The sequence below is a fragment of the Anopheles maculipalpis genome, chromosome 3RL (genome assembly GCF_943734695.1).
Source record: "Anopheles maculipalpis chromosome 3RL, idAnoMacuDA_375_x, whole genome shotgun sequence".
In the NCBI taxonomy this organism is placed as follows: Eukaryota; Metazoa; Arthropoda; class Insecta; order Diptera; family Culicidae; genus Anopheles; species Anopheles maculipalpis.
In genome coordinates, this window is record NC_064872.1 from 33,767,855 (window position 1) to 33,782,664 (window position 14,810).

General features: G+C 41.1%; 3 protein-coding genes across 4 annotated transcripts in view; 2 read left to right on the forward strand and 1 right to left on the reverse strand.

Annotated features, from left to right (window-relative positions):
- LOC126565236 (protein SCO1 homolog, mitochondrial) overlaps positions 1-14,810 on the forward strand; it is a 379,954-nt gene that overhangs the window by 183,302 nt on the left and 181,842 nt on the right. The window lies entirely within an intron of this gene.
- Positions 1-14,810, forward strand: part of LOC126565134 (elongation of very long chain fatty acids protein AAEL008004-like) — a 588,598-nt gene that overhangs the window by 37,171 nt on the left and 536,617 nt on the right. The window lies entirely within an intron of this gene.
- Positions 1-14,810, reverse strand: part of LOC126564080 (venom dipeptidyl peptidase 4) — a 75,475-nt gene that overhangs the window by 3,606 nt on the left and 57,059 nt on the right. For both annotated transcript variants that reach the window (XM_050220997.1, XM_050220996.1), the window contains exons 8-11: positions 7,318-7,431; positions 2,599-2,722; positions 1,497-1,611; positions 8-122 (exon numbers count right to left, since the gene is read on the reverse strand). In XM_050220997.1, the coding sequence (XP_050076954.1) occupies positions 8-122; positions 1,497-1,611; positions 2,599-2,722; positions 7,318-7,431 (468 nt within the window). The remainder of the gene's footprint in view (positions 1-7; positions 123-1,496; positions 1,612-2,598; positions 2,723-7,317; positions 7,432-14,810) is intronic.

Below are 14,810 nucleotides of genomic sequence, written 5' to 3' on the forward strand. Positions count from 1 at the left end.
AACTTACACGAAATTATTCGCCTGATCCCAGTGGAGAATTTTATTAACCTCGAACCGGCCATGAGTCAACGGTATGATGCGTTTTTTGCCGATATGCACGTGTACCAGGTGCCGAAAGTGTCCTGCGTCGGGATGGGAGTGGAGAGAATATCATATGAACAACGATAATGGAGTGGCTGAATAATGAGCTAAATCCTCCGAGAAACTTCCAAGAGAGAAGCAGGAAACCGAATCGGATCAAACGAAACATCCATCTTCAGTTCGTTAGTGTATGAGGACGGACAGAGAGAAAGAAAGAGAGATAGAGGGAATTTGTGTGTTTGTGTGTGTCGGGGGAATCTTTTACTTTTATTTGTGGTACACCAGTCGAACCAGAATGAATGATGTGCCTGTCCGTTAAGGAAAACGTATGGCTTTTTAAGGTTTTTCGGGGCTAAGTGTATGCATTTGTGATCTGCAGAGCTACAAATTGGCAAGATGACATATCTTTACCATTAGGTTGTACATTGAAGAAGCTTTTAGAGGGTAGCACCGCTGTATCGGTGATGCGGTGAATAAGAAGTGTGTTTAAGAAATTTATTTTGGGGCGTTATTTTTGATGAAATTTGTTGCTTAAACAGATTTGCCACGTTTCTGGAGGAAATGAATAGTCAGATTGTTTTAAAATGAAAACAAATTTTTGAGTCGTAAAAGATTAACTAAGATTTGATGATGGTTTTTTGGAATTTTATAACAAATAAATGTTATGCCTCTCGTAGTGAGGACTGAGTCTAGTAAGCCGTTAGGTAGCCATCGTGACCTAGTAGGTCTTTATAGCCAGGAATGGTATGATGAAGATGAAGATTATTCTATTCGTTTTCTTGTTAACATATTGGACTTGACATAATTAATTAAAAATAAATAACACATTGCTCTTCCGGCAGCAATTGCCTTCATTACATAACAAACGCAAAACTGTAAAACTAAGAGACCTAGATACGAGGAGAAGAGACAAGGAACATGGAAGAATTGCCAAAGGAGCTGTCATAAACTATTTTGTCAGTTAATTAGTCGTCAGACGGAATTCAGCTTCGAATCTTAGAGCTTTCTATGCGTCCTGAGTTTGCATAATTGGGTCGCTAGTAGAAAATGTTCTATTTCTGAACAAGGTCTTAGTAGTTGCCTGCCTCTAAACGGTCTACTAGGAGCTAATGTGTTAGATGGTACGCAATTGTTTTTTTTACATTTTTTAGTTTGTTTGGCCGATAAAATTGAGCCACATTAGCTGAGGTAAAGTACAAATTAGTGCTGCTCGCAAAGGTAAGTAATAAATTATGCACATGCTTAAATAATTAATACACGTGAATACATCCGGTAACGGAAGTGTCTTAACATCCGTTAGCATCTGGTTACGAGTTAGTAAAGAGACCAAAAAAAAAACCTCACCGAAAACACACACACATACCTTCTCTATGTAAAGGTTAAGTAAAAAGAGAAAGCCACAACGTGAAACCTACCTGCGGAACCATCGCGCAACGGCGAGATGGCAATGTACGAGCTGCCATTGAGACTGAAGAACGGTACAGACATCTCGTCGACCCAGCCACGTCCATCGCCACTAATCCGGTGAGTCTATAGGGAAAGTGGGGACAAGAGATGGTAGTGAGTGAGACGCACTCGAATAAATCCTGCTTAATTCACAAACATTGCAAAGTGGATGATGTCGCTTTTAGTGTACCGTGCCTCTATTCATGTGTCCTTTCGGGCTTTGATCTAGCGCTTTCGGGGTTAGTGTCGGTTATCTTGCCTCCAAGCTCTACACCTACGGCCGATGCTAATCAGTGTACGTGTACTAGAGGAAGCTTTTCGTCACCAAAGCTCCTTACTTTACAGTTTTCCACTCATGGAGGAAAGCAAACCAAAAAGTGCTGTCATTAGGTTGTGGTCGTCGCGCCGAATGCATCGGATGACATGGTACGGTTTGATTGGCCTTCCGATTTTCCATTTTACACGCCGCATCGTCCTTATATCACCTTCCACCACTCATTTCACTCGCAATGGTGATGTGCAGACCAAAACGTTGGTCAGAGATTTATTGTTTCAATTTCACAGTTGAAATACAACGGTCGCCATTAGAGATTCACGTACCAAAAAAAAAGGGAAGAAAAAAGCAATGCTCTTGCGCTCAATTGTCGAGCTTTTTCACGTCCCCACGTTCACGACTGTGCCGCAACTGTCGGTGTCTCACGTTCCAATAGTTGGGACAATGGCACAGGTCGGTTTGCAAGGAGTGCACTGGCCACTACACTGGGACGTGTAAGGGGGCGCGAGCGTTGGATGTTAAGTATCTCGGTGAGATTTGTTCGTATGCATTTGATCTGTGACGGTGCGGGTACGGTGTTGTAGCGCTGTAGCTGTTAGTTTGCTTCGTTTGCTTCGCCATTTGTGACCAGCAAACCATTGGAATAAAGCCATCGCCGGATTTTCTGACGATCGCTTTTTTGGTCTCCGAAAAACGGACACCACGCCGAAAGGGCAGATGATTGTCGGCGGTCGTTCCTTCGCCGTGGCAATGGGAAGCAAATAGACAAGGATAATGCTGTTTGGAAGACAAATTACCTCCTGACAGTACCACATCGGGCTTTTGCACAGCGTCACGACCGACAGGTTCTGGGGTCGGTTCATCCAAACCACGCTGACCTCCGACGGTGACACCCAGGACGCGCTGGTAAAGTAATGCTCTCTGTGCAGGAAGGGAAGAAATACAAGCAAACAGATGGACATACGGTTAGGTGAGTCTCGGTTATCTTGAACTGGTTCGGTTATGTGTACTAGATTAATTGAGCGGCGCAATAGAGACACTGACAGGCTGGGAAACATTGGTTTTGGAACGGTGATTGGAATTTTATTTGCCACTTTCAATATGGTGGTAAAGTGATGGATTTTTGTTGGGAGAACGTCAACTACGGCAATGCTGTGATATTTAACCTGTAAACAATTAAATTGTACTGTTACGGTTCAGCTATATTTTCGCGTTCCAAAAGGTAAGCAAAAGTTGTTTACACAATCTGCTCACTTTGCAGCTTCGTTTCTCTTAGCTGTCCTGGATTGGCGATGCTATGATCAATTCCCGCAGCGACAAACTAGCATCCAGTAGCTCCAGGAATTGCTGCTTCACTACAGGAAAATCATGTAAATAACCGTTCACCCCTCCGTTTTTAGCCGTCACCCCTGGGATGTTGGAAAGATCACACTGTTTCAAACATGCGGATCGATATGCAGCCTCGGCGCGAGGCATCCTTTACGCTCCGCAAGCTGCGAGTAAAATATTTCAATTGAACAGAAACTTTGTAATTTTGTTTGAGTTTTGTTTGATATTGGGCAGATTGGGCTACAGCAAGTAGAGTAGAGCAAGTTTTGTATGCACAAGTGGTTCTAATAATCAATGCAAAAGACTGTGTTTCAAGGGAGCTTGCTTTGGAGCGTTTGTAGATCGGTTTCCTGCTAGCTACGTTGCTGGGAAGGAATGAACTTGTAAGGGCTTCAGAAAATTAAAAATTAACAAAAAACCTACTCAGTGGAAACAAAAACCGTTGTTGAATTTCATTGCTTTTGAGACAAGTTTAAGCATCATTGATTTTATTTTGCGTAAATTTTGTGAATCTAGAAAATGTTGCAAAATGTTTTCAAAGTATTTATGACCACATAATTAAAGCTCTTTTATACTAAAAGCTTCATGGCTGTCTTACTTCAAGATGTTATTTGTATGTTATCATTTTTAAGATGTTATCTTGTTTTTTTTCAAAACTAATTTTTCTTCTTCCAGCATCTTGATGCACTGTTCACAAACTTGGTATAGAAAAAAAGTAAATTTTCTATAAAAAAGACAATGCCACCGCCCGCAACGCCATATAAGTAGAGCATAAAAATGGCTTCTAGTGTGTCAGTTTTAAGTACTCCCGTATGCCGGTCAATAATATCTTCATGTTTCAGCTCTTGCACGAGCTGATTGTACCATGCGTTGTAATGATTGGAAAGTCCACCCTCTATCAGATACTGCCGATAGGTACGATACTTAAGCTCCAGTATCGTACAGGGATTGAAACTTATAAACTCCAGCAATGGAATGAACGTGTCACGCATGATGTAGTAGTGTCCACCGTTATGATTGTTTTGAAAGCTTTCGAACACTCGGTTAGAGCATGGAACTAGGGCACAAACACGCTCGGAACGCACTTTAATCTGGTCGATGAAAATCGATGCTGCCGTTAATGGAATAATTCGATGCTCAACCTCAGGAAAGACGGCTATTACAAACTGTCGAACCGCCGGGAGGGCCACAAATTCATAGTCGATAGTGAGCAGTTGATTCACCGTTTCGATACGTTTCTCGAACACACGCAGTGCAATCAGTGATAATATCTGACTCTCGTAAATTGTATGACAGAAGAGGATGAGTAGGGCAAGCATTACTGCCAGCACACGATCATGTCCACCGAATCGCGCCCATTTGCCGGCTGTCTCACCAAGAAAGCAACCCACGTTGAGAGTGATCCTATCACGGCACACAGTTTTCGTTAGCAATATCATCGCGACACACGCCACTATACACACCCAGACATCGTAGTGGAACGGTTTGATGAAAAACTTGATCAAGCTGATCATGTCTCCAGTCGGTATGTGAACGCAGATACCACCGTGCATCGGGATGGCGTAATACTTTCGAACAGTCGTACCGAATAAATATGCTTTCGATAAGGAAAGATCTCCTAATCCTAGCGCGATGAAGCGGTCCGAAGCGCTCTGTTCGATCATGAGACGATAGGTAGCATTCTGATGCTGGACAATGTCACGCATTATATCGGCTTCCGTTCCATACAGTTGACCAGCAAACAGCAAAGGATCTTTCCTGGCAGCTACGATCGAGTACTGGAAACCTTGCAGATCGATCAAATAGTCGGGAAACAAGCGGGACAGAATGGTTTCATTTTTTGGCAGCATTTGGGTGTGATTTGTGAACGGGTTGATTGTGAGTATGCTTAACGTTTGTGCGTGTAATTCCACCGCCAAGAACAGTATCCGGTACAGTCCAAGCAGTTTGAGCTGGTGAACGAGCGGGATGAGAAAATGTTTATTGTTCATGGGTGTAACATGTTGGTAAACTATCACTAGGTAAACGTTGTGATCCCAAAACGGTTGTTCAGTGTAGTAAAGCAGCTCGTCTGGGAGATCATCATCGGTGATACTGTTTTGCAAAACTACACATACTTTTGTTTTGTGTATAAGACTATTTTCACGTGACGCTTCATTCACTTCCCCCAGTGTTCTCTGGTAATAAATTAAAGGAATCACGCTCGGCGATCGGAGCAGTTCGTTAACAAATAGTTCGGTAAAACGCTGTCCTGAGGAATGAACGATGATGATGGGTTGAGGATCGTGTAATGCTTTCAGAATGATTTCTAGCAAATTCGTCACTTGTTTTACAACCAATTGTTCCTCCAAAGGTATAAGTTTTGTGTGTCCAAAACCAGATGCTAGCAGCATCGTGACAATGATGGAGATTTGCGATGTATGTTTGACCATGGTGTAAGAAATACTGACGAAGAACACGTTAGCATGAGTTTGTTTAGTAAGGATGCTTATTGTTAAAGGTATACAATTTTCCTAAATATGTTCAAACAGCTCTGTCATTATCGTTGATGTCATCCTAACTATAAACTGTGGATCATCGTAACATGTTATTTGTTATGATGGAAAGCCTAGATTTATAGTGCTGATTGTAGCATATTGTGTTATAGTCATTTAATGCACATTAAGACGTACACCGGACCGGACGAATGAGTGTTTTGTTTAGATTGGACCTAGCTTTTATTAGCGAATTAGACATTTGGAAAAGTTCAGTTTTCGAAAAATCAGCTGGGACTTGGTATAAAAATATATCGTTTTATTATATTAATACAAAATTTCCTCTAGCCTAGTTTTGTCTATTGGTTAAAGTGTTTATTTGTCTGTTTTTGGATAACGTCTGTAGTCTATTATTTAGTGCAATATAATCTGGCAAAAAAAATCCTAGTTGATATTGGGCTTCGATATTCGGTATTGCAATTCCTTGGTTTCGCGGATGACATCGATATCATTAGATGGACCTCTGCGGCGGTATGCGAGGCGTACACCCGACTGAAATGTGAGGCCAATAGAATTAGATTGGACGAGGACAAAATTCCTGCTTTGCGGAGGCTCTGACCGAGATAGAGCCCAATTCGGAAGCAAAGTATCAGTTGACGCCGACGATCTCGAGGTGGTAGAGGAGTGCTGCTACCTTGGTACGATCGTAACTTCGGACAACAACGTAAGCAGCAAAATCCGAAGGTGCATTGTTACGGACTCCAAAAATTCCTGTGATCCAGAAGACTCCAACAACACGTCCGGTAGTACTCTACGTGTAAGAGTCTCTTGGACTATGCTGACGGAGGACGCCAATGCACTCACCATTTCCGAATGGTGGGTGCTAATGACTATCTTTGGCGGTGTGAGTTTTCTCGAAACGGATTGGCGACCTGGCCGTGTCTACGCAACGTACTCAACTCTGAAAACATCCCAAAAGAACCTTGTGAGCAACAGAAGTAAGTCGGGTAGCATTCTCATTAGATTCGTAGCGTCGGTTCCAATTTTGATTTGCTAGACACACAAAATCTTAAATTCAATGAAAGACAAAAGGCTAAAAATACCAAGACAAGCATTTCATGTGCTGTTAATGTCGCGATCTTAGAGGTAATCTGGTAGCCGAGAGAAATTAGAGGTCTACTGATTCGTCTTTATTAAGCAAGTTCACTTACTGATTAGTATTACAAGAATTATCTAATCTAAGTATTTTTTGATTAAATCCAACAAGCAGTGTTAGTGTCGAGTTAGTGGGTTTTCATTTTTCCTTCATCGGATATAATCTATGTAAATTGTTGTGCTCTATTCAAATCGATATGATCCATGAACCGGATATAATAAAATCTTCATTCCGTTTGAAAACATCGTGTAAAAAGATCATCCAAACGTAGAACCCCATACTTTGCTAGTTTTGGTTTATTTCAATCCCTCCATTTTGTATTCACTTGCACCCGCGAGTGATTTACATATTTTTCAATCACTTGACATTTTTTTTTTCCCAGATCCAAAAGACACCCCTAAGTGATTCTCGAGAGCTGTAAAGCATCCAGGGAAGCGTCGGGGGAAGTTTCTTAAAAAGTTTTGCAAAACTTGTGCCCGAATACGCGAGGTGTTACGGATTATGAGGATTGCTTTTTTGCTGCTGGCACTCTTCCTGTCGCTCTGGAGAATACTTACTGATTGAGTAGGATCGGTGGTGGAGTAAGCTTGTTCATTCGAATGCTTTTCGGGTCGGTCAGATCGGCAACGTTCAGCGTGACCGTTGGGTTGCTGGTGCCCGGCTTGGGATATCTGTGAACAGTAAGAATGCGAAAAAGAGAAGAAGAATTTCATTAGTACGATCAAGTGCAACGTTCATCGCAATAAAAATCCGTCGTATAACGGGGTGAGATTATTGTTCAACCAGTGCGAAACCTTTGAAGCGATATGATTCCAATGTTTACGACAGTTGCTGTACGATGGGAAGGATAAAGTAGTTTACGCTATGGATCACACTTGTACATCCTTACCATACGCACCAACGAACCTAACCAGCCAAACCAACAGGGTCTGCCTCTCTGCCAATCGTTATGGTGCGGCAAAGCGCGAGTAAAAAGACTCTCCTCTCGATGCACTTCGAATGCAGCTGTGTGCAGGAAAAACCGACCAACGCTCCCAACGAAACCGAAACGGAAGTGCACATTTTAAAGCTTAACCAGCGAGGCAAGAGCGAAAAGCGATGAAAAGTTGTTCCATTCCAAGTTGGGCAAAGCTACTTTTATGCTTTTTTCCCACATGAAAAAAAAAACACACACCATTTGAACTTTGGCGTTTGCCTATCCCCGCGCAGCAACGTCTGGCGCACGGCATGGTAACATGGTTTTAGAAAAGTTTATCCATTCCTCGGCAATCCCTTCGCTGGGCGTTCGTTTCTCTATCCGAACGGTTGCGAACTTGAAACGGCTGGGGGAAAAATAGCAAAATGGCTGTGATTTTATTGCAGTTTGCAGAAACGTTCTTCCGCCTTTGGGTTAAGAGAGGGCCGCGATAATAACCGAGACACAGAGCCACGCCAACGAAAGCTATCAATTTCCAGCTCAACTTTCGGGGCGGACAACTTTGCACGCTTCCCATTGTTTCATTAGTGGCGACGTGTTTGGCAAGAACGATTGGCTTATTGAATAATAACATGGCGCGAATGCTGCAAATGGCCCAGCACAAGGATATCAGTTGTATAGTTTTAAGGACATAAATTTCGTTCAAACTTTTCGAAAAGTGTTTGTTGTATTGAACACATAACATTCCACTGGATGCAGATGTAGAGGGCATAAAATTCCATTCGAAATTGCTTTGAAATGTTGATACAGACGAGATGAATGTCATTAATTTTGTTCTCAAAAACGCATTTTTCCAATGTAGTTTTTTTTGTTTTAATCATAAACCTCATAAATCATAATTAGAACAGAAGTTCTACAAAAAAGCAATTAAAGAATTTTAAAGTTTGACTGAAAGTGATGGAACATTCTAAGAATTCAAGATGGATCAAATATGTGACACTGATACAAGTCACAAGTGCACATCTGGCCTAACATTTCTTGGATAATTCCGCTACATGAGGTTCTCCTTTTCTCCAATACTTATCCTTGTTCCCCCAGGCATGCAATGTAAATATTTAAACAGTTTTACGTGCTTCTTCATCGAACAGTGTGTCCTTTTGTGCTTTTACTTTCTCTCTTTCCCTCTCACTCTCAAGGCCAATGGTAAGTTTGAGTTATCTGCCAATTAGTAAAATTAAGGAGTTCGTTCAGCACTCCTAGCGAAACCACCCGAAAGCTCGACGAGCTCGGGGTACAGTAAATCACTATCATTAGAAGTTGGAGTTTGGGAACATGGGCGATGTGTCCTTAGAAATTTCCAATTCAAATAGGCATGTTCACGTTGAAAGGATGGTGTTGTCATTGTTTTATACGCGTCGTTCGAAATGGGCCTCTTGCTGCTTAATATGCCAACGTACTGGTGGTAAAAGACTTTAAATTGGTACGGTCGAAGAGTTTGATAAGCTGGCGAAAAGTACACCGGTAGGAATTGAGTTGGTTGGAAGTTTTCATCCAATCGTTTGGTTACTCCTATCGGTGATAGTTATAACACTCGGGTAGTGCTGCTTTCATCGAACGCTGGGGTTAGTAAATGGGTGTCTTCTTGGTGGCGTACAATGAAGCGTGAAGACGAAGAAAGAAGCCTTCTCTTGACATTAAGCTCACAGGAGAACTATTAATCTAATTAATAATGAGCTATGACACGGTCGTTGGGACGAAAGTCCTGGGAAGCGAATAGATTATTTACGGCGGGTAATAGCTCCTAAGCTTTTTTTAATGAAGAAATTTTCAATCCAGAAAATCTTTCATAAAGTAAGCTTATGAGCAAAGCATCGTTTAACAGTCGGGTGAACAAACAAATTGCCATGTTAACAGCTATCTAAATAATTTCCATTCGCTGCTCGCCTGGCCGAAATGCATCTTTAGTGCTATTTCATGTATCACATTGAACGGTGAAGTTAATTAACAAGTGCCCAAACTCTATCCCAAATCCCCTGCAAAACACGCAGAACTCTGTGCGCCATGCGATGCAAAAAAAAAAAAACAAACAGGACACACTGCGATGCGACAAACAAATTTTCACCTTCGTTAACTTTCCATCACATTGCGCGCGTGTGACATTGCAGTCGGTGGATGTGCATGGACTCGATACTGGCATCACGGCACAGCACCAATCCGTGTAGTGGAAAGTTGTAACCGGACGATTATGTTTGTGCTGATCATTCTTCCGGAAAGAAGCACGGTTAACAACAGGCACACGGGTACGCTGTACATAACAGCTGAGCGAGCGCAAGTAATGCGATAACGTACTGTGGCCGGTTATAGGGTCGGTTTGGTAGAGAAAGACCTAAACTGTGCAATTTAAGGAGCATTAGGGGGGGGGGGGGGGAGGGGGGTTATTTGTGTTTTTGGAATAAAATAGTAAATAGTAAACATGATAGAAAAATAAATATTTCCAGGAAAAAGTATATTGAAAAATGGTTATAACATTTTCATTTGCGTGGATTCAGTAGCAAATGAAGAACTAACCAATAACCGTGAACTGATAGCATTTCGATAAGCATCATTTTGAAAAATCAATTACATTAATTGCAATGGATGTATTATTTAAAAAATCAATCATACAAAAATCCTGGGGAGTTTTCAATTTATTTAAAATAGTTTATTTGTTAAGAAGGTTTATTCAAAATTTATTTTATTAAACGAAATTTATTTTATTTAAGATTTATTTTACTAAAGAATTTTTTGAGAAGAAATTTATTTATTTACTATTACATTGAGGCATCTTGCCTAATTTGGCCTGCATACCTTTTATAATTTTACGTAATTGAAAAGAAGAACACTAGCAATACGGCCAGTCCTTTATGAATAAAAAAAAAGAACAAGAACACTAATGAAACGAAAAAAAACATTTAAAATAATACCTTTACGGATCACAATAAAACCATAAATGAAACTCAGAAAAACATGAACTCAATTGTCGCAATAAGTGCTATGCAAGGCTAGTTTAAGATTTTAATGCTAGTGTTGAGATAGACTGCGTCAGATAGAGTAAGGTATGAAGTTATAAGTTTAGATAAAGGATCATTTGAATCAAATTCGGTTGGTCTAAATACGCAGCTAAACAGTGGCCTTGGTCTAACAATTTATACTTTCAAGAATGTACGGGGCGTCAATAAAACCGCTGATGAGCTTTTAAAAAAACGCACTGCGCTGTCATTCGCCTACGGTATGTAAGTAGGCAGATAAAAGCGCGCACGTGTTTTCTTTGCACTGATTTCAGCCTGGCAATTCTGTATTGTTGCATTTTTGTGTCCATATAATACTAGCAAATTCTAAAATTGGCCTAACAATAGCACAAGACAGAGATTTAAGACTATTCTTGAATTTCTTGCCTACACGTGACATAAAACCTCATAACCGACACGCCTTTGAAATAGTAGTTGATTGTCGGTTCAATCGGCATTGAGCATCCTGTGTAAACCGTCCAGTTGAGATTTGAACCCCGTTTTTGCCGTTTGATGACCAGCGCTGCTGTCGCCTACACCTTCTAGCCGCCCTCGGTATAACTATAAGCATATTTATTAATTTGTTTGAAGTATGACGGCTTGCGCCGTATTGTTAATATAAGTATGTTTGATGGGGACAAAAATAGCATCAAAACATTATCATAACTTGATCTGTAAAAGGCTAAATACAAACGATAAATATTCGTTTTGGTTTTCTATATTGCTTACACACCCATTCCGCCCATATGAGACCACATCAAGAGGACATTACACTCTGCTGTGTTTTTGTATGCGTTGTGTGAATCTAAGCTAAGCTGATCCTTCCAACTGCCACACAATTACTGAACCTACCACGGCGCGATTTGTCAAACATAAATCGCACAGATCGTTACCAGAGCTCTTTCTGTACTTTCTGCTTCTTTGATCCACCAGCAACCATCATATCATGCTGCTTCTTCTGTACGGGAAACTTTTTTACTGCTCGATTCCCACCTAACCGTAGTACCTCTGGCGGTGGTCATTTTTCATTTGTGTTATTTATGGATTTCCATTCAGAAGCATATTCTAAATAATTCACTCACATATGTCATTCTCGAGAGGTAAGCAAGGGTAATATGGGTGAAAAAAAAGGATCGAATCGCTAAGGTGAATGTGGGAGCGCTCGAAGGAACTTCTCAGTTACAAGAGAGTGGGAAAGAGTATGTGTCAATTTTCCGCGGAGGGTAGCATCCTAGCTCACGCGAACATCAAGCATTTGTTCATTGTTGTTTTGGGGAGAAAAAAAAGGAACAATATACGCACAGCTAGAAAAAAGGCTCCAGAGAGAGAGAGAGAGAGAGAGAGAAAAAAAAAGGATAATACCCGGTCGGCAGCGCAAAGACTGTAGTTTTTGTATTGAAATTCCTTTGCTTTTCTTCGGTCTGTCTTGTTTCCTGTACGGGAATGTGGCTGATGATGGGTCGTTTTTCTTGTACCACCTATCAGGGATGCCGACCCAGTTCAAGGTTGTATTTTGAGCAGTCGTGTCCATTTGCACAAAAAAACTACGCGTAAAATAATATGGAAAACACTCTCTCACCAACACGGGTTTGGGCAAAGATTACTGTTCAACCATCACTCAGCGCCATCACCGAATCTGATGGAGGAATGTAAATCGAAAGTAAGGGCATCAAAGAACGGAAGAAAGAAGAAAAGTAATATCGAAACAGAAGCGTATGCTTTTGCCGACAAAAGACGACGAGAATATGCCTCGTATCAGGTAGGGCAAAAGTACAAAGATAGCTGGCCATTTTCCTCCAAGCTTTGTTTTATTTTTCAACAAATTGCTGTGAGTTGCGTTAAATAAACGGCAAATTAAGGACCGCTGTCATTTGAACCACTGTCATTTGAAGACTGGAGCAGAAAGTAGGTAATAAAATTAAATTAAAGCAAGGGTTTTATGTGCGACTAAGAGTTATGTGTAGTAGAAGTCTTCAAGTGAAATTGAAACACTTGTGAAGAAAAGGTTAAATGAAGCTGCTGCTTAAGATAGATATTTGCATCGTACTTGAATTTTAAATTGAATTCCATTACGTTATAAGTAAAAGTCATTACTATTTCAATTAGATACGCTTTATTTTTTTAGTCAATTATGATTCTTGCTCGCCACTTTCTACATATTCCTCTTCTCCTTCATATAAGAACATTGAAAGTTCTTTCCATTTCATGCTTTATTATCTTTTACCCGTTGTTGGACAATCAATCCTGGGTTTTGGATGGATGGAAGATTTGAATGGTAATCAATACTAGGTCTTATTAAAGAACTTTTAAAGTATTTTGACCGTATTTTGGATTACTAGACTTATTGATGCAATTCGACATTCAATCCTCCTTTACCGGTTTCACTATTTCCTCGTCCACCGAACCGCTTCTCGACGAGGTCCGTAGTGTGTTGATTATTATTTTATTATTTTCAATTATTTTTAAAATTTTATGTTTCTTTTTACATAATTTACTTTTTTATTTTTACCAATGTTTATAAAAAATTTACAAGAAACAAGTGTACCTTTTATTAAATCTTGTTTCCCAGAACCATAAAAGAATTTACTAAACTACTTAGACTAAAAATTAAGAAAAAGCTTATCAGATCCCGGAATATCGTAAGAAGCCTTTCGTGTGAGAAAATTTTTTAAAAGGCACAGATTACACAACCGATCTTTAGAGTTTTGACGCATCCAACATCCATTCCTTCCCATTGGACTACCTTGAAAAAAAAACCTTGCGCGCAAAACCCGTCAACAGGGAGAAACAGGAAATCATAAGCAGCGCAAACGACGTCATTTAGGACTTGTGTTTTATCCTCTAATGGCATCGTTTGGCACTGGAAAGGATGATGCGCAGCACAAAGATCTGCCCGCTGCAGCAGAATCAATTGTGATCCTTGTTGCTTTCCCGGAGACATCCTTTTTTCGAGGCCAAGTTGAAAAGACTGTTTCTCCCCGTTTTTTTTTTCGTTGCCGTTTGCTGTTTAGTTGATCGTTTTAGGAGTCGGTTCGCATCACCAAAGCAGTGTGGCACAGTGTGTGCAAGGATAAGTGCGGAAGACGCGTTAGGCTATTCATCCGCACGCTGAGTTAGAATGTGACTGTGTGTTGGGCGTATCCTTGTGCAAACAGGGGAGGCGTTCACCTTACGGAGTTCCTTTTTTGCTGGCCTGGTATGCAAAGTTGCGCTCTGGAACATTGGGCAGATTGGATGGTGCTAGTAAGTAAACTTGTTACCAGAATCCGTGGAGAGTGAGGAAAGAAAGTAACACGCTCGCTCATCAGAAAGCGGACTCGGCTGAAGGATAAGGTATTCAGAAAAAGGTGACGTCCTTGTTGATGGTAGGATGTGTGAAAAATGGTATGTCCTTCAGTGCTTATGCTTTTTATGCTGCTTCCTACGCGCCTAACACAGTAAGTACCGCTTTAAGACGAGCCTCGCTGATGAAAAGCTTTCGCACATAAATAAGTGAGCGGACGGAGGGACAGAGAGGGACTAAACGAGGTTCAAGAACGGTTACACAAATTGCAAAGCATTCCAGAGCACGGTGGTCGGATTTTGTACCGGATGACGGACGGATGCAAGCATCAAAGGATGTACGGGAAGGAATCTGTCTGCCTGTGTGTCCGGGGAGCACGTTGTTCTGGGTGCTGAACGGGTGAAGCACGCGAATACACCAGCGAAAGTGCCCAAGGTCAGAGGGTGTTTGTATGGGTAATGGAATCATCAGTTTGGGTACCGTTCGACAGTGACGCACACTACAAGACAATATGCTCATATCCTGAGGATGAGAGGAAAGAAAAGTAAGATCATCAGAAGTTGTGAATATTGTCCTGTAGCATGGAACTGATTTTTCATTCCCTCAAATCTCGTCAGCCAAATGGGACAGGAAATTGAAAAAACATAAATGATGTTACGAAGCATGGGTTGTGCATGCGAGCCAAGCTTCGCCAGAATTCGCTGGATTAAAGAGCGCACCGAACAGCATCAATCCTAGAATGCGAATTTGAAGAGAAGAAAGTTTGGGCAACAATCGTAATCGCAAAGAATGCATCGGAAGTGC